Genomic DNA, 20615 nt, shown 5'->3' on the forward strand with positions numbered 1-20615 from the left:
TCTTTATGTCTCTCTCTCTCAATGAATGAATGAATGAATAAGTGAATGAATGAATGAATGAATGAATGAATAAGAAAGGTGAAAAAAAGGAAGGGTAACTGTTGACCTTAGAAACGAAATGGTGGTGAGTTACATGCATTTTCTTTTTGACCCATATATCCCAGACTTGGACATGAGGAAGCCACCAAACCAAAAATGCCAACAAATATAGATAAACAAAGTCCCAAGGAAAGCCTACTCTATCTAGTTAAAGGAGCAAACAGGAAAGAGATAGTCTAGCCATACAGAAAACCTATAGGCAGTAACAACCACTCTACTTCATCCAAACACCACAGAAAAAATTGTCTTCTCGTCCAAGCCTGCAAAGTCCAGGTGGGGAGCCTAGACTTGCACCCTCATAAGTCTTTGTTGAAGTGCTGTAAGACCCCTGCCAGGGTAGCATCAGAGAAGGTAAAGTAAGGACGAGGCCTTTTGTCACTGCCGCGGAGTAATGACACCACCCTCACTGTGGTATGAGTGGAGAGTGTGGGGAGCCCGAGCTCTCCCCTCCATGTAGCAGTAAATAACGAGAGTTTCTCCTGAGGTGTCAGTGGAAGCCACACGGGGAACCTGGATTTCTGCATCTGCCTGACAGTAATGAGATGGTTGGCTCCCTCTCTCACTTCCCCCACCAGTGTGGGTGATAGAAAGCCAGGTAAAACAGGATGGTTAGATAAGATTCAGAGGCTTGTAACATAATACAAAGGTATTCAGGTTTCAATTGAATAATCATTTAATCATATCCAGAACCAAATGAAATGAAAGAAACAATAGATATTAACACTGAGATGACAAGAGGGCTTAGAATTATCCACCAAAGATTTTAAAGCAGTCATGATAAAGACTCTTCAGTGAGCAATCAACAACATGCTTGAAACAAATGAAAGAAAAGTGGAAAGCTTCAGAATAGAAGTAGAAGATATGAGAACCAAGTGAAAACTTTAGGACTGAAAAATAGAATTAGCAAAATAAGAGCTTTGTGAATGGGCTCAAAAATAGAATGGGAGTGACAGAACAACAACACCAAAAATCAGTGAACTGGGGACTAGAATAAAAGAAATTATGCATCGTGAACAACAGAGGAAAAAATAGAAAATAAGTGAATGAATGGATAGAGCCTCAGGGACCTATGTGAATATAACAAAAGATCTAACATTTGTGTCATGGGAGTCCTGGAGGAGAGGAGGAAGACGGTGGATCTGAGGGAGTACTCAAAGGAGTAATGGCTGCACACCTCCCAGATTTGAGGAAAGACAAAACTATGGGTTCAAGAAGTTAAATGAACCCTAAACAGGACTGTCCCAAAGCAATCCATACCAAGACATCATAATTAAACTGATGAAAATAAAAGACAAAAATCTTGAAAGAAGGCAGAGAAAATAATACCTTACCTATAGAGAAAACAAAAACAAATCAAATGACAGTGGATTTTTCATCAGAGATCCTAATAAAGGCTAGAGGAAATGGCATGATATATTTAAAGCATTTTCTCTCAAGTTTTTAAAAAATTTTGCTTGATGGTTAAGCAGAAATTATAACATATAGTCTGGTGTGTTTCTAAATGTATTTAGAGGAAGTATTTCATACAATTATAGTTTTTTAATGTTTATTTGAGAGAGAGGAGGAGGGGCAGAGAGAGAGGGAGACACAGATTCTGAAGCAGGCTCTAGGCTCCGAGATGTCCGCACAGAGCCCAACTGGGGCTCAGAATCACTAACCTTGAGATCAGGACTTGAGCCAATTGGATGCTTAACCGACTGAGCCACCCAGGTGCTCCCATACAATTACATTATAAACAGGGGAGGTGAAAGGGATATAAAAGGAGATATGTTTTTCTCTATTTCACTGGAACTGGTAAAATAATACCAGTGGATTCTATATCGTGACAGTTTTATATGTATGTTTATATATCACATATCTATCTGTAATGTAGATATAAATGATAAGATATAAACTGTGATCATATGCATGTATATGTATACACATACATATATATATATGTATATATTAAATGTCCACTCAGAATTCTATAGGTAAATAAAAATGGATTTCTTAACAAAAATATTCAGGTACTCTGTAGGAAGGCAGGAGAAAGCAAACAGAAACAAAATCATAGAGAACTGACAGAAAACAACAAAATGGTAGATCTAAGTCCATCATATCAATAATTTCATAAAAGTACATGCTCTAAATATATCAATTAAGAGATTGCAGATTGGCAGTGGGGTCTATAAGATGTAACCTAATTATATACAGATTACAAGAAACTCATTTAAAATGTAATGATATAAGTGGATTGAAAACAAAATGTTGGGGGGCACCTGGTTGGCTCAGTCAGTTAAGTGTCCAGCTTTGGCTCAGGTCATGATCTCATGGTTCGTGAGTTTGAGCCCTGCATCAGGCTCTGTGCTGACAGCTCAGAGACTGGAGCCTGCTTTGGATTCTGTGTTTCGCCCTCTCTCTGCCCCTCTACCACTAGCACTCGGTCTCTGTCTTTCAAAAATAAAGAAACCTTAAAAAGAAAAGAAAATGTTGGGTCAAGAGATACAAACATTGGGGCGCCTGGGTGGCTTGGTCGGTTAAGCGTCCGACTTTCGCTTGGGTCATGATCTCGCAGTTCGTGGGTTCGAGCCCCGCGTCGGGCTCTGTGCTGACTGCCAGCTCAGAGCCTGGAGCCTGTTTCAGTCTGTGACTCCCTCTCTCTCTGACCCTCCCCTGCTCACGCTGTCTCTCTCTCTCTCTCCTAGAAATAAATTAAAAAAAAAAAAAAAAAAAGAGATACAAACATTAATCAAAAGAAAGTAGGAATGGCTATTTTAATATCATATAAAGTAGACTTCAAAACTTTTTTTATGTTTATCTTTGAGAGAGACAGACATAGTGTGAGCGGGGGAGGGGCAGAGAGAGAGGAAGACAAAGAATTCCAAGCAGGCTCCAGGCTCTGACCTGTCAGCACAGAGCCTGATGCAGGGCTCAAATTCATGAACTGTGAAATCATAACCTGAGCCACCCAGGCACTCCTATAAAGTAAACTTCAAAGCAGAGCAAATTGCCAGAGTCAAAGAAGGACATTCTGTAATGATAAAATGGTTAATGCAACAAAAGGAAATAGTAATACTAAAGAATTTTTTCAATGTCTATTTTTGAGAGAGAGAGAGAGAGAGCATGCAGAGGAGGGGCAGAGAGAGAGACACACACAGAATCTGAAGCAGGCTCCAGGCTCTGAGGTGTCAGCACAGAGCCCAACACAGGGCTCACATTTACGGACCATGAGATCATGACCTAAGCCAAAGTCAGACACTTAACTGAGACACCCAGGCACCTCAGGAAACAGTAATACTAAATGTGTATGCGCCAATGAATACAGCTGAGACATATGAAGCAAAAACTAATTTAACAAAACATTCAAAGGAGAAATTGACCAATCCACAATTGTAGTTGGAAACTTTCACCCCCCTTTCTCAACAACTGATAGTATAATTACATGGGAAATCAGCAAGGATATAAAATAACTCTGTGATGCAATCAGTGGATAGGATCTAACCAAGATTTCTAGAACAATTACCCTACAACAGCAGAATATCTGTTCAAGTAGTCATGGAACATATCAATGGAGACCATATCCCACACCATCAAATAAACATCAGTACATTTTTAAAAGTTGTAATTGTATAAAGTATGCTCTCCAGCAACAGTGGAGTCATACTAGAAATCAATAACAGAAATAAAGTAGGAAGATCTCCAAACACTTAGAAGCTAAATAATCCATGGGTCATAGGGCAAGCCTCAAGGTAAATCAAACAGTGCATTGAACTGAATGAGAATGAAAATGTGGATGAATCCAGTGCCAGTGAGGAGTGGCCCATGTGGCATTCTCCTGTGCCCCAGGGCCAGATGCTCGCTCCAGGTAACCAACTCCCCACTGGGACACAGTGTAGAAGAAAATCAGAATAAATGCTTCATTCCATATTAACTTCTAAGCAAAACTGATAGTGCAATATACTCCTACACAAATGCCTCCTACCTCATTCTTTTTAATAGCTGCTTAGTAGTCTGCACTGTGGACTTTATCAGACATATTTCATAGTAGTGCTTTTTGACTTTTTGATGACTGATGAAAATTTGTCAAACTCTGTCCCTTCTGTTGCTTTCCTTGTCATCATGTTGAGTATGAAAAGAGTGGAAGGGAAGTACCTCTCCTGACTACACAAGCTGCCATTGTTCGTGGTCTTACGAAACACATCTTGGCAGGTCTTGAACAGGCTGGCCCCCTTTTTTCCTACAGGCTTGTTTCTCTTTCAACAAGCCAGTCGTACTGATGAGGGTTCTGTGGTATCTTGTGTGGATTTTTCATTGTTGAGGGCTTTTATGCTTTCCTAGGTGTTTTGAATGAAGGTATATTTCCCTGCACTAACACTCAGACCTTTGCTTCTTTATCTCTTTTACTGAGGACTTTAGCTGCACCTTGGCCTTATGGGATTATTGGGGCAGACATTTAGAAACTTGCAATTTTGGGGGCACCTGGGTGGTTCAGTGGGTTAAGCAACTGACTCTGAATTTTGGCTTAGGTCATGATCTGACAGTTGCTGAGATCATGCCCTATAAGTTTATTCGTATAACATTCAGCATTTAAGGCCATGGAAATACTGTGGCCCTGCAGCAGAATGGAGAATAGACAGTGGCTTAGTCTGTGACTGTTTCTAAGTGCCTGGAAATGCTTAGAAAACATGGGTGTCTGAGCACATAGCTCAAATTTGCAAGTCAATATGTTAACTGTGCTTGGACAAAACATGATTCTTTTAACTTCTGCCACTTATATCTGAGCCCTTGACACTAGACAAGTAGTTGTCAAGAAGAAGGAAAACTAAGACAGGCAGCATTGTTTAACCTTCTCTTGTGTTCAGTAGACAAAAAGTAGGCAGCTATATGATTAGGGTTTTTGTTTGTTTGTTTTTTTGTTTTGCATAATAAGGGAAAAACAACAACAAAATCCTTGTGGTCCCCAAACTTCCCATATGTGGTTCTGGTTTATAGGAGGCTATTGGTACTTCTCAGATGTTGTTTGCATGGCTAATCTGATACTGAGGCCCTTATCCTGGCAACCAAAGTTTTAGGATATTCATTTCCAGTGCACTTTTATCCAAAGCCCTTCCTAGAAAAAATAGTCTTACCTCTTGGCTGGCTGTTTCTGGCTTTGATTTTCATTACAGTGGTAGTCACTATGTGTGTTATCTTAGGCATTGCCCAATTTCCTCTGTTCCTGATCTGTAAACAGGGAGTGTAATGGACTCAAGCCAGCTGCCTGGATGCGAATCCTTGTTCTTCCACTTGCTTAACTTATATCAGAAGTTGTTGTGGAGGAGCGCCTGGGTGGCTCAGTTGGTTAAGCATCCAACTTCGGCTCAGGTCGTAATCTCATGGTTCATGAGTTCAAGCCCCGTGTCAGGCCTTGTGCTGACACCTCAGAGCCTGAAGCCTGCTTTCGATTCTGTGTCTCCCTCTCTCTTTGCCCCTCTCTTGCTCACATTCTGTCTCTCTCAAAAATAAATAAACATTAAAAAAAAATTTTGTTATGGAGAGGGGTACCTGGCTGGCTCACTTGGTAGCTCTTGATCTCGAGGTTGTGAATTTGAGCCCCATGTTGAGTATAGAGATTACCTAAAAATAAAATCTTTAAAAAAAATTGTTATGGGGGCATCTGGGTGGCTCAGTTGGTTAAGCATCCACTTCAGCTCAGGTCATGATCTCACCATTCATGGGTTTGAGTCCCATATCAAGCTCAGAGCCTGGAGCCTGCTTCAGATTCTATGTCTCTCTCTCTCTCTCTGCCTCTCTCTCTCTCTCAAAAATAAATATACATTTAAAAACCTTTTTAAAAAGTTGTTATGGAGATTACATGGGTTAATATTTGCATCCGTGTATGGTTCATAGTAAGCACTATATAAATCTTTTTGGAAAAGATAAACTGTGTTCTCTGTCTTGATTGTGGTAGTGGTTACATATCTATACATTTGTTAAAACTCCTCAGATGTGTGCATTTAAAAGAATTAACAAGGTTAAGGTTTACTGTATGTAAATTATACCTCAATAAATCTGCCCTAAATTTTTAAAAAAAAAAAATAAAAGCAAATTCCTTCAGCCAGCAAAGGGTTTATTAGGTGTTGCACAGTAGGATTATAAAAACATAATTCAAAGAGGCTAGCCAGTCTAGTTGAATAAGCCAGTTGTTATGCAGGATAAATTTGCGTATCAGCATGAGAAGGTGATATAAGAGATACTGCGAAGCAGCTTGTTAGTCATCTAGGTGAGAAATACTATTACAGGGGTTTAGAGGTGAGATTGCTTACTGTAGTCATAAAGATTTTATCAAAGTGGGAACCTGAGCTGGACCTTGGAGGCTGGGTAAGATTTGGAGATGTGGGCAATTGGGGAGGTGCATGGGTTCAGGGTGCATGGGTTCATGGGTTTTCTGCCCAGGGGTGGAAAAGCATGTCTAAAGTTAAGACAGCCAATGAAGAGCTGGTTGGACTAAAATGAACTCTCTGCCAGTCTCTGAGGAGCATCTGTGTTCTCTAGGCTAACAAGTTCGCTTCATCCACAGAAAGGCCCCCCTTCTGGGAAAGACCGGGTGAAGAAAGGTGGATCCTACATGTGCCATAAGGTAAGTCAAGTCATTAAACTCTGTTTTGGTGTACTAACAGCCCATTAATAGAATCACTGTCTTTAGCCCTAAAATGTCCCATCACTTCTGCAAATACATACCTACCCTTATCAAAACTACACATACCACACACACACACACACACACACACACACACACACACACACACAAGTCATCTCAAATTCGGACACAGGCATGGGGAAAAGTAGCACTGGTTGTGTATGATCTTTTGTTAACAAAATTCCATCTGTTGGATCTTGACCCCTTTGAGAGACCTTTATTGTCCCATGAACCAGGGTGGGCTGTATACTATTTCCAGCGTGTATGTCTGGAAGTACACCCTTAATTTATTTGAGATTGTACCTGGATTCTCTGTGGAGATTAAGGTAGAGTTGGAAATGGTGGATTGTGGTGTACTGGAATGGAGACATCACAAATGTTCCAGGTATAATGGTGTGCTTTGTGAAATAAACATCAATCTCAGAGAGTGTTTCTGCTCTTTGGGCTATGATTTCAGTGTCAGAACTGGTTGTTCTTGGGTAGTAAGTGTGAGTTGGTGTTTCATGAATAACCTTTTTAAGGAGTTTGAAAATTGAATACCACCTCTCCCTTTTTCTTTAAATCATGTATTTTTAGTATCTCCAACACTTTAGCTTCTTTCTATCCCTATGCAAAGATGGCATTTTGCAGATGGTTATTACAAGAAGTTTGCCATGGTAATTCAGTCAGTCCAGGCAGTTAGAGACTTAAAACAACCTTTAAGGGCTCCACATTAAGCAACTAATTTGATGATGGATATATTATCAAACTTTACCTTAAAACTGTAGTTCTCAAACTTTATTGCATATTATAATTATCTGGGATCTATAAAAAAGACTGTTGCCCGTTCCCCCACTCAACTCATTTTGATTTCTCTGGAGTGTGACCTGGACATCCGGATTTTAAAAGTGTCAAGGGGATGAAAACATTCTGCAAAGTTTGGAAAACACTGGACTAAGGAGAATCTCTGGGAGTACCTTGGTGGCCAGTCAGTTGAGCATCCGACCCCCGGCTTGGTCATGATCTTGCGGTTGTGGGTTCAAGCCCTGTGTTGGGCTTTGAGCTGATAGCCCAGAGCCTGGAGTCTGCTTCAGATTCTATGTCTCCCTCTATTTCTGCTCCTCCCCCACTCACACTCTGTCTTTCTCTCATAAAAAAAATTATTTTGAGAGAATCTCTATAGACTGTGTGTGTGTGTGTGTGCGTGCGCGCGTGTGTGTGGGTGTGGTATTTCTTAAAAATTTTAATCCAGTTATTTTAGGGAAGCTTATAAATGAGTTTACTTTATGCTTTACACCTACATTTAATAACAAGATGCATACAAATTTATCTTTACAATTCTAATTTTTACTTGAAATAAAAGCATTGCCCTAGGCCGTCTAGTACTTTTAAATGTTCACATATGTAACAATCTTTAGTCCCAGGTTTTTTCTCTCATTCAAGCTGTTACTACAAGTATATCTGAATCCTCTTACTGGGGAAATGGACTTCCATGAAAAACAGGTGAATTTCTCTTTGCAGAATAGTATCTCAAAACCTTGATTACTACCAATTGTGTTTCTGACATATAGCACTTTTAAAAATTGAGAATCCATTTACTCCGTAAGAATTGAGAGCCAGAAGATTTTCCCTAAAGAAAATAAGAGAAAACGAAGCTTATATAAAACATTGAAGCATGAACACTAAATGTATTCCATTGCCATGCATATGAATGTGTTTACTTTAACATTTTATATTATTTGCTTATTTTAAATTTATATTTTGATAAGGTTCTCAGTTTATTTTAAAATATTTTTAACCTAATACATGCTTTTAATAAATAAATATATGTGGTTTAATTGATTTATCTTGTGTTCTGCAGCCTTTGTAAACTCATCTGTACTAGTGATGTTTTTGTAGATTCTGTTTTTCTGCATAGCTGGGTATATCATCTGTGACTATAGACAATTTTACTTCTTTTAAAATCTTTATTACTTTTTCTTGCTGTATTACATTGGCTAGAAGCTCCAGTATAGTTTGAATATGAGTGGTAAGTACAGACGTTTTTACCTCATTTTTTATCTTAAGGGGTTAAAAATTCAACTTTTCAAAATTAGCTGTAGTGTTTTCAGACGTGTTCTGTATAAGTTCAAGGAAGTTTCCTTCTACTCCTAGCTTTCTGAGAATTTTTATCACAAATGGATATACAGTTTGCTGGATGCCTTTTCTGCAGCTATTGAGATATTTTTATGGTTTTTCTTTTTCAGTCTGTTAATATGGTAAATTACATTCATTGATTTTCAGTTTTCAAATATTAAACCTACTTTGCCTTCCTAGAGTGTGCCAATTTAGGTATGATGTATTATCCTTTTTATAATTTATGGATTCAGTTTATTAAAATGTTGAGCATTTTTGCATATATATTCATGATTGGTTATTGGTCTGTTGTTTTCTTGTCTGGTTTTGGCATCAGTGTACTGCTGGATTTATACTTTGAATTGGGAAATATTCCCTCATCCTGAATTTTCTCTAACAGTTCATGTAGATTGGCAGTATTTCTTCCTTAAATGTTTGATAGAATTCCCCCACCCAAGGGAAACCATTTAGGAGTAGAATTGTAACCATGAATTTAACTTAATTAATAGCTACAGGATTATGTAGATTATCTTTCTTCTTGATTTAAACTCTGGGAATTTAAGGAATTTGTTCATTTCACCTGAGTTGTTAAATTTATTGGCATAATCTCTGCTTCTTCTTTTTGTGCCACTTACATTTAATGTAACTATTGACATAGTTGAGTTTAAATTTGCCCTCTTGATATTTGTAGTCTTTTTTGTCTCTGTTTCTTTTCTGTCTTTTCTTTGACTTCTTTCGGTTAAGCACTAATTGTCGCTCCATTCTCTCTCCTTTGGTTTATTAGCTAAAACTCTTTGTTTCAAAATTTTAGGGGTTCATTTAGAGCTTATATTATACATTTTAGGATTTTCTTAATCTACTTGCAAGATACATTTTAATTTAGTTATGCTCAGAGTGATGGAGAGAGTATTCTAGAAGAGAGAATAGCCTGGGATTTTTTCAGAATAAAATAGTAGTAGGATCTTGGTCAAGTTAATTATAGATGATGGAGGTATTTAACATCAGTCTGATATTTCAGTGATGTCAGGAAAACAGTACAGTGTTGGATGTGAATTACTTTCAGAGCACTTATCCTTTCCACTAGATTAAGAGTGGCAGCTATAATTAAGTTATTGACCTGTAGACTCTGAAATTAGATCTGGGTTGGAGTTCTGTAACTTCTGGCTAGTCTGTTATCTTAGGAAAATTACTTAACCTTTCTCAGCCTCAGTTTTCACATTTGTAAAATGCACAACATAATTGCGCCTACTGTATGGTTCTTATGAGTAAAGAATTGACCAAGTATATAAGCACTACTAATACCATCATCATTAACCATAATGTTTGTTATAATTAGATTGGTTTTCCCCCTTTCCTTTTGAATAAGGAGCCAGCCAATGAACTAACTAGAGAGGCAGAATCCTTGAAATGATTCTTTTGGCATAGATGAAAATCAGTAAAAGAAAGGAAATCACTGTAAAGAAAAAAAAATGTTATAATTCATTTTGAAAAAAATCACCTTGCTTAGAAGGGAACTTACTTTTGATCATGGGTCAGAGCTAGTTTGCATGATTAAAGTAAGCTCTGATAATTATTCGTAGCTTTTTGAAAGTCTGTCTGAAGTACAGCTTCAATAATGAGAAGGGAACATGGAATGAAAAACTATGAGGCAACTTGGCATTGGGTTAAGAGCCCAGACTCTGAAATGGGATTGAGAAGGTTGTAATCTTGGATCCACCACTTACAAACCAGATGACCTTAGACACACTATTAGCATCTCTGCGCCTCAATTTTTCCTGTGTATACAATGCAGATGTGAATTACCTTCCTCACAGGATTAGTGGGAAGATTAAGTGAATTAATACATGTGAGTTTTTTTGAACAGTTCATGTAGTAAGTACTCCAGAAAATTTAGCTGTTATTCTTGGATGTTGTTAGATTAATCCCTCTGGGGTTTTTATCCCAACTCATAACGTGGGGTAATCCTCACCCTCCTGCCATTTTGCACCAAGATTACTGAGGAGTTGATTTAGTGTCAATGGCAAGTGTAGTGGATCTGAAATGAAGAGCCCGGGATTCTGCTGTGGTAATTTTATATAATGATTTTTTTCACAATGAGCTACAATTTCCTTAAAACTTCCCTTTATTCCTGAAAGTTGTCTTCTCTTAAAACCATATTGCTGTCCCATTTGACTTCAGGGCCCCAAGGTTGATAAGTCATTATCTTAAATAGATTGTTCCTGAGTCCAGGCTCACATTCTTAGTATAGATATTGAGATCAATTTCACACAGTAATTATCCATTTTGAGGAAAAGGGGCTAAAACAGGTCCTTCCCACTACCTCTGTTCTTAATTAGTAAAATGACCCATATTTCAGCCACTCAAAGACCTAACATCATTAACAACCATTTTTGGTGCTAAAAGTAGAGTTGGAAAAAAGGGAAAGCAATGAGGACATTTAAAATCAGGCCATTTTCCTTTTTAATTATGTGTTCCATTAGTTGCCCATTATTGGAATTTAAAATGAACTGCTTATTAATAAATGTTTGCTGAGTGAATGAGTTCACTTGAAATGGAATGATGATGTGAACTGACTCTTGTCTGGTGGTCCTGACCTCCCAAATTGTAACTTATGGTGAGACTTGCTTTTTTAGGATTTAATTTTTCACAGTCATTTAGGTTAATGGAAGATTTTACAGACTGTTGTGATCTCTATTTGTTGTCACTGATTTTAAGCTTCTTTGTTTTATAAAAGCAAACATTTCATTGCATGAAAATTAGAAAATAAATAATAAACATAAATATGAAAATAAAAATCACTCATCTTGCTTCCTGAAGTAATCTGTTGATAGTATTTTACCCACATTTTTTGGTGTACTGTATTTCTTTTCCCCCCAAAATGGAATTATTCTTTATGTGCCAGGGTCTTCAGATATGGCTATTATAAAACTCTCTTATATATCATGGATGTCTTTTCTACTATCTTATGTCACAGCTTCACAATCCTTCTCAACACAGTGCCCCGGGCAGGCACAGTTTGTCAGAGTTGTTACAGCCTGTTTTGTGGCATATGGACAACATCTTATTTTAAAATACTTTTTTATATAATTTGAGAGAGAAGCTGCATTTAGAAATATGCCATCTAACAAAGACCTCAGCCCCATGCCTTAGTTACCACAGATATTCCTCATCTTCCCCAATTTTATAGCAAATACCGTTCACATTTATGTAGCAAATACACAGTTGGCCCTTGAACAATGCAGCAGTTAGGGGCACCAACCCCCAACATGGTCACAAAGCCACATAAAACATTCAACTCTCCCTAAACTTAACTACTCATAACTTCCTGTTGACCAGAAGCCTTATCAATCACATGAATAGTTAACACACATTTTGTGTGTTATATGTATTATATACTGTATTCTTTAAAAATTTTTTAATGTTTATGTATTTTTGAGAGAGAGACAGAGTGTGAGCAGGGGAGGGGCAGAGAGAGAGGAACACACCAAATTCAAAGCAGGCTCCAGGCTCTGAGCTGTCAGCACAGAGCCGACGCAGAGCTAGAACCCACAAACTGTGAGATCATGACCTGAGTTGAGATGGGACATTTTACTGACTAAGCCTCCCAGGTGCCCCTTACTATATTCTTAAAGTAAGCTACAGAAAAGAAAACATTAATAAGGAGAAGAGGAAATGCATTTACAGCACGTACTGGGTACTTACTGCAAAACTGCACCTAAATGGACACATGTAGTTCAGACCTATGTTGTTCAAGGGTCAGCTATAAATCCACATTCAGATACTGGCAGTATTATCTTCTGTGGTGAAGCTGGCTATTGCTTTTGTTTTAGTAAGGAAGCAGATTAACCCTAAAATGTCAGGTAAGAGAAAGTTAGTTTCTATAATTAAGAGGGTTATGTTCATTATAAAGTAACAGTTACAATAACTTCCATGCATCTGGTGCTTTGCTTTTTTATGTAAAGATAAGATGAAGCATTTTAAAATTTTTTTAAAGTTTATTTTATTTATTTTGAGAGAGAGAGAGAGAGAGAGCAAGTGAGCAAGCGAGCATGAGCGGGGCAGAGGGAGAGAGAATCCCAAGCAGGCTCCACACTGCCAGTGCAGAGCCTGATGTGGGGCTTGATATCACAAACTGTGAGATGAAACAACAGACTGAGCCACCCAGATGCCCCAAGATGAAGTATTTTGACAGTTTGCCATTAATAGCCCCATTTCATTGATGAGGGGACAGACGGAGAAAGGGTTTTACCTAACGTTAATTTGCTAATATGTCTTGGATTTTGCTTTTTCTTTTAAGTAAAGTAGCATAATATTGGTCATGATTTCCATTTGTTTAAAGCCCAATTCTTTCTGGTGAGAAGACTACTTGTAATGTAACTCCATCCTATTTACCCATTTTTTGGGGTTTTGTCACCTATTGTCTTTATACAGTGATTCTTTTGCCTGGAATTATTGTACTCCAAACCTTTGGGCAACTCAGCTCATTTGGTGTCACCTCAGGGAAGTCTTCCCAGGACACCTTGTCTAAAGTAGCCACCTAGTCACTGCCATTCCTCTCTCCCTATTTTACTTTCTTCCAAGCTGACACTACCAGAAACCATCCTGAATTTATCCATTTATTTATTATCTAACTAATCCCTGTTGAATGTAAACTTCCTGAGGACAGATACATTGTCTGTCTTGTTCTGCATTTTATCCCTCGTGCCCAGAATAACATCTAGCATGTTGTGAAACCTCAAGTATTTAATGAATAGATAAACCATGCTCTGACATGATCAGGCTATGGCCTTACTATCCCCTTAAGTTGCCCGAGTTTTCCATGTCCATGCCTCTGATGTCATTGTCTTCTCTACTTAATACACCTTCTTTCTTCCTTTCTAAATTCTGTAAATCAGTGCTACTCAAACTGCAGCCTCTGGGTCCCATAGCATCAGCAGCACCTAGAAGCTTGTTAGAAATGCAGATTCTTGGACTCTGTATCAAATTTACCGAATCAGAACCATTGGGTGTATGGCCTAGGAATAGGTACTTCTCTTTAGGCTTTTTTTTTTTTTAATTTAAATCCAAGTTAGTTAACATATAGTGTAATGACAATTTAAGGAATAGAATTTAATGATTCATCACTTACATTTAACACCCCATGCTCATCCCCACAAGGCCCTTCTTAATGCCCATTGCCCATTTAGCCTATTCCCGCACCCAGCACCCCTCCAGCAACCCTGTTTGTTTTCTGTATTTAAGAATCTCTTATGGCTTGTCTTCCTCTCTGTTTTTTTTTTTTTTTTTTTGCTTCCCTTTCCCTCTGTTCATCTATGTTGTTTCTTAAATTCCACATATGAGCAAAATTGTATGATCTTTGTCTTTCTCTGACTGACTTATTTCACTTAGCATAATACACTCTTGTTCGATCCACATTGTTGCAGATGGGAAGATTTCATTCTTTTTGATCATCTTCAGGCTATTATATGTAAGCTCAAGTCAGAAGACCACTGCTCTAATTATGTCAATCCAGACATGGCCCAGTTGCACCTTCTAGAAGTCTTTCCGAAGACTTTGGCATTCTACAAGGGACAGTTCCCTTCACCTGAATTAGTTAAAAAAAAAAAACAAAAAAAACCCCTCAGACTCTTTTAACCCTCGCCTGTTTTATAACTGATGTGCAGTCGTCGTTTCCGCAGTCAGCCTGTGATGTGCAGCGGGACAGGACCATGCCTACAGTCAGGCTTCCCTGGGCTGTGCACAACAGGCAGTTGGGAAGCGTTTGTTTTCTGCCCTGTGCAGTGCAGTTATGGAACAAGAATGTCCATGTCTAGATGCGTGCCTCTCCCTGAATTCAATTCTTGTTCCAGTGTCGAATTCATGACACACACTTGGTAGCACAGGGTGTTGGATTATCCCCTGGAGTTTGATTCTAGAAATGCCAAAGCACTACAGCTTCACAGCATCCTGGCGAGTAGGGCCTCTGTGGGATGAGGCTTCTGCTGTATCCCCCTACGTGATGAACTCTGGGCATTTTAGAGCCTTCACTGCATGCCAGGCACAGGCAGTATAGCAGGTGCCTTCAAGCTTTTCACTCTTTCAAGTATGTTTTTTTATTCCTTTTCCCTTTGCCTCCCTGAATATTGGTAACATGTTATATTCTTGACTGGCCACAGGGAAAATGAGAAAATTGTTAGCTACTATTTCACTATCTGTAGATGACCAACCACTGTGTCTTTCTTTTTATGATAGATGTACTCTGGAGAATTTCTAAGGCAGCTGTGGAGATAACTGTTTTTATTTTTAAATTAAAAAAAATTTTGTAATGTTTGTTTGAGAGAAGGTGTGCGCACATGTGCATGAGGGCGAGGGAGGGGCGGAAAGAGGGAGTGAGAATCCTAAGGAGGCTCATGCTCAGCACAGAGCCTGATGAGGGGCTCAATCCATAACTGTGAGATCGTGATCTGAGCTGAAATCAAGATCTTACGTTAACCAACTGAGGAACCCAGGCACCCCAAGAGATCATTTTTATGCAGGTTAGAAGCACTCACCGTTTGTATGAGAAAGAAGAATAAGAATTAAGAAAAAATAAAAACAGCCTCTTTCGTGCAGACCTATTTCCCGCGCCACCCCCTACAAATGATCTCTCCTTCCTGAGTCCCAAAGTTTCTTTGTTCAGTTTCTTTAACCACTTGGCGGGGACTTTAGTTTCACTGGGCCAACTCAGCATTAATGCTCATGCTGCATGGGGTAACTAGTTTATTTTCATTCTCTGTTATTTTGGATCAAAGTACAATTCTAGGATATAAGAATTCCATGCATGGTTGTTTTTGGAATATGGAAACTTTTGATAAGTTTAAGTAAGCCGTGGTTATTCACTGAATACCTAGTAGGTGGCCACCCATAAGTGTTAGTCCTTCTTATTTGTGCAAGTATGCATATATGTCCAGGATGAACACATTAGAGATGGGAAAGGAGCATGAGATATCTTTCTAGGAGTATCGAAGCACTCAGAGGCACGTGCGCCATAGTCAGACTTGGGTTCGAATTCTGCTTCCTTCAAAATCTGTCATCTTGGATAACCCATTTAAATCCCCTGTCCTGTTATGATTAAATGAAATAACACTTGGAGTGTCTACATGCCTGGCATATATTCAGTGCCTGCATGTGTGTGTTTCTGCACATGTAGAAATGTGTTTTCTGCTCCTATAAAATAAAACAGATACAAAATATCCCACACACCGTAATGTATAGCTTTATAGCTAATCCAAAGGCAATGTATTTCAAAAAGTGTTTTTCGCAGCCTTTCCTACTTTTTATGTTCTTAGGCTTGCTTTTTAATTTTTGCCAATCTGAATCAAAAAGAATGAATTCTTGCCATTGGCAACTACGTGAATGGAACTAGACGGTATGATGCTAAGCGAAATTAGCCAGTAAGAGAAGGACAAATATACGATTTCACTCACGAGGAATTTAGATATGAAGCATATGAACATAATATAAATATATATTATATATTTTAGATATAATTATACATTTTAAATATATAATTATATAAATATGTATAAAATAATATAAAAACAAGGAAGGGGATAAAACATAAGAGACTCTTAGAGAACAAACAGGGCTGCTGGAGAGTTTGTGGGTGGGGGATGGGCTAAAGAGGTATGGAGCATTTAGGAGGACACTTGTGATGAACACTGGGTGTTAATACATAGGGGGTCGATCACTGGGATCTACTTCTGAAATCATTATAGCAATGCTAACTAGAATGTAAATGTAAATAATAAAATAATTGTTGCCAATCTGTTGAATATTTAATATGTTAATGTTGCTCATAATATTTTCTTTAAAAACATTTTTTTAGTGTTTATTTATTATTGAAACAGAGAAACACAGCATGAGTGGGGGAGGGGCAGAGAGAGAGGAAGACACAGAATCCGAAGCAGGCTCCAGGCTCTGAGCTGTCAGCACAGAGCTCGACACAGGGCTCTTGTTTCTTTGACGTATATAATTGTTTAGCTTGAAATCTTACCACAGATACAGTTTTGCATTCTGATTTTTTCATTTAACAGCATATCACAAGAATTTCCTAGGTTATTAGGGTTACATAAAAAAAAAAAAAAGACTTTACATATCTGCTTAGAATCCAACATGTGGAAGCTCGTAACTTATGTCATCATTGGCTGTTACATTTGTTTTAACTGTTCAAAGTAAGGCTGGCATTAGCGTCTTTGCACCGTGTCTATGTCTGTTTGTAAGGCAAATACTGGATAGTATGCGGTGATCTCTGGATGTGCTGCCCTTTTCAAAACAGACATGCTAAATATGCCTGGGGTGAAGGGGGGAAGCCCTGTCTCTAGGTAGGCATGACTTCCCAGTAGCTGGTGCTCGGGTACAACATGCATCTGACAGTTTAGAGCCTTTACCCGAGACACCAAGAATACTCTCCGTTCTTTTGTCTCTGCACAGTCCTACTGCTATCGATACCGCTGTGCTGCTCGAAGCCAGAACACACCCGACAGCTCTGCTTCCAACCTGGGCTTCCGCTGTGCAGCCGACCTTCAGCCCGCCACGGGCTAAGAACCAGGAGGAACCTTCCCCAGTCCGAGAAGTCGAGTCTGCCTTGCCCTTGGCTTTCCTCAGAATGCTGAACAACCTCGAGTGAAGAATCCCTACTCCGAGGTGGGTTACGTACCCACCCAGTGGCCAAAGGAACTGCCTTGTGGGACCAAACCGCTGACTGCGTCAGCACGTGCTTTAAGGTGTGGCGCCTTCTGGCGGTTGTCGCTGTGCTTTCGTTTGGAGAGTCTTTGAAAGAGGAAGGTGGTGGAGGACCCTGAGCTACACTTCAGAAGGCGTGGGTTCTTCCCAGGCTCTGCCACCAGGGCTAGACCTCAGGGTCCCACACTTGACCTTCCGGAGCCTCAGTGACCTCATCTATCCAATAGGGGGATGCACAGCATGATCTCTGAGGCCTTCTCCAACAAATTCTATGCGTATATTAGATTCTATTGTGATTTCATAGTAAGAGTTTATGACAGATTATTTTGTAGCTATTTTTTTTCCATGTGTGAACCTTGGGTGATACTAATCATGTAAAATAAGAGTTCTCTTATGTATTATTTTGAGAAAAGGATGGGGTGGTGGAAAAGTTGGTGGTGATGAGTCTTTGTATTCATACTGCACTTTGTGTTTTCAAGGAAATCAGTGTCTTTTACATTGTTCGGATGAATCCCACGTGGGCCCCCGGTGGTGCGCTCAAGTTCAGCAGCCTGAGCACGCAGGAATGTCTGTGGGGTGACTCTACTGTGCTTTATCTTTTAACATTAAGTGCCTTTGGTTCAGGGGGGCGGGTTATAAGCCCTATTTCCCCCCTCTCCCCAAAGCCTTCGGTGAATGTGAAATGTGTACCACACAAAGAAACGTTTAATTCTAGATGGAGGAGAAGAGGAACGAGAACCTTGAATTAACTCTGTTCAGGGTGTCTGGTGTTTTATAACAGGGAAGTAGGACATCTTGTTGGCTATAGAATATCAGATGCTCTGAATCATGCACTATGTCGAATAAACTGGTATCTGCTAAAGCAGGCTTCGCTCTCCCTTTGTTTCTCTCCATTGTGTTTTCTTTTAAAGAAATGTCTTTGTGACATGGATGTATTTTGTTTGCTATAAAGCTTTCATGTCCATTAGCTACTTGACAACTTTGATGTGTGAGCAGTTTGCAGGAATTTTTATTCCGGAAAGCAAGGCTATTTGCCCAGGAACCTTATTATAACCTTGCTTCTTTGTGCCTCAGTAGAGGGGGCAGAGGCAGGGGATTACCTCAGTTGGTGGCCCTATAAAACCCGACAGCTTTGCTTGTCAGGAGAGCACCTTGTTCTAAAGCGATGGCTCTCAACCAGACGTCCCTTCACCAGGATCCCCAAGGACTGATTCCCCAGTCCTTGAAGGCTCCAAAAGATATGTCATTTGAAAGAAATGGCTCATCTTTATGTTGGTTGTTCAAAAATTAGATCAGATAGTATTCATAAGTCTTCCACCAACACTTGATTGCTGCTTTCATGCATAGCCTCCTAACATTAAAATACTTGTCTTAAAAAATAGTCATGTTGCTGGGGTGTTCAGCTATATTTGTTGATCTGTCAGTTTGTGGAAACAAAATGTTTCTCTGCAAACTTTTACCAACTGATGATGAATTCCAGGCAAAACAAACAAAAATGCATTTGCTTAATTGAGAAAGCTAATGTAAAAAATAAGGTATTTTATTAAAGTCACCGCTACTCAAGTACAGTTTTTGTTTTTACTTGTTACCTCCCACCTGCTTGAGTTTTTTTTAACACGGTTATGTTTTTAGTGTGTATATTTGGATTCTTGTTAATGAATGTTTGTATAGCATAAATATTTTTGGGTGTGTTTTGGCTTAGTCTTCACAATTGCATTTTTAACAGCAGCATAATATTGGAAAGCATTTAAAAGTAAATCCTAACAAGGTTTTCATATAAGAACCACATTTCTAGGTTATTAACCAACAACTGTACCAAACTACAGACAGCCATGACCACTACACTTCACACACTTGCGTACTGACACGTAAACACACCAATAAGACGGCAATAGAGTAATTCAGCTTTAATGCCATAGATGAGCATTTGTGAAAAAACACCCCTTCTGCAAAATTGCATGTGAAACACAGGGGCTAAAAGGGAAAAATATGGCTAGGCAGACCACTCAAAACTTACAGAACTTTCTATCTAGAACATTAACAAAAATAAGTATCCTATGAATTTCCACTGGCATTTGTAGCCAGCATCACAGCCAGTCAGCTTTTTGCAGCCTTATGCCCTGGGATTCCTTCTTTGTTCTCCAAGATAGAAGTTCTGAAACATATTTGCTTTTTCCTTAATGTTTAGTTTTATTATTCATTTTTGAGACAGTGAGTGCGAGCATGAGTGCATGTGAGCTGAGGTGGGGCAGAGAGAGAGGGAGAGAGAGAATCCCAAGCAGCCTCCGCAATGTCAGTGCACAGCCTGATATGGGGCTCCATCCCACGAACCATGAGATCATGACCTGAGCTGAAATCAAGACTTGGATGCTTGGGGTACGTGGATAACTCAGTCAATTAAAGGTCTGGTTCTTGATTTTGGTTCAGCTCATGATCTCACAGTTTGTGGGATCAAGCCCCGCATTGGGCTTTGTGCTAAGCCAAGCGCAGAGCCTCCTTGGGATTCTCTGCCTTTCTCTCTGCCTCTCCCCAGCTCAAATGAGCTCATGCTCTCTTTCTCTCTTAAAATAAATAAGCATTAAAAAAAAAAAAAAAAAAAAGAGTAGGATGCTTAACTGATTGAGCCACCCTGGAGCCCCAAGACATTTGCTTTTAATGGAAACCAGTTCAAAAGTCAAAATAACGGAGGTGTACACTTCTTGATCCCTCATTTTTTAAGGGGTCTGGGCATTGTCTTTGTAACATCTTTCTATGCATCCTCAACTTTTCAGAGAGCTTAATTAAGTGGTGGAAGTCACAGCAGTTCTTGAAGCCAGTAAATAAACCACTGCTTGCAGTTCAGGAGATTTTTAATTTCTTTTTTCTTCAAGTTTCATATATCACCAAGGCTTTCTCTTAAACTACAAGAAAGTTACTCCTGATTATCACAAGGCACATTTCAAATTGCATATGCCCCAGCATGACTTCTACATTCTACTGTCCTCCATTGTCTGTTTCCTGATCACTTATTCTGCATTAAAGAAATATTTACTGTAGCATTACAGACTATTTGGTCGAT

At 39.1% G+C, this 20615-nt stretch overlaps 1 protein-coding gene across 2 annotated transcripts in view; it reads left to right on the forward strand.

The window, feature by feature from the left end:
- Positions 1-18435, forward strand: part of SUMF1 (sulfatase modifying factor 1) — a 97623-nt gene extending 79188 nt beyond the window's left edge. For both annotated transcript variants that reach the window (XM_039240307.1, XM_039240308.1), the window contains 2 exons: positions 6641-6700; positions 17306-18435. In XM_039240307.1, the coding sequence (XP_039096238.1) occupies positions 6641-6700; positions 17306-17416 (171 nt within the window). In that variant the 3' untranslated portion in view covers positions 17417-18435. The remainder of the gene's footprint in view (positions 1-6640; positions 6701-17305) is intronic.
- The last annotated feature ends 2180 nt before the right edge of the window (positions 18436-20615 follow it).

This window comes from Hyaena hyaena, unplaced genomic scaffold, assembly GCF_003009895.1.
Source record: "Hyaena hyaena isolate Hyena2069 unplaced genomic scaffold, ASM300989v1 scaffold_172, whole genome shotgun sequence".
NCBI classification, from domain to species: domain Eukaryota; kingdom Metazoa; phylum Chordata; class Mammalia; order Carnivora; family Hyaenidae; genus Hyaena; species Hyaena hyaena.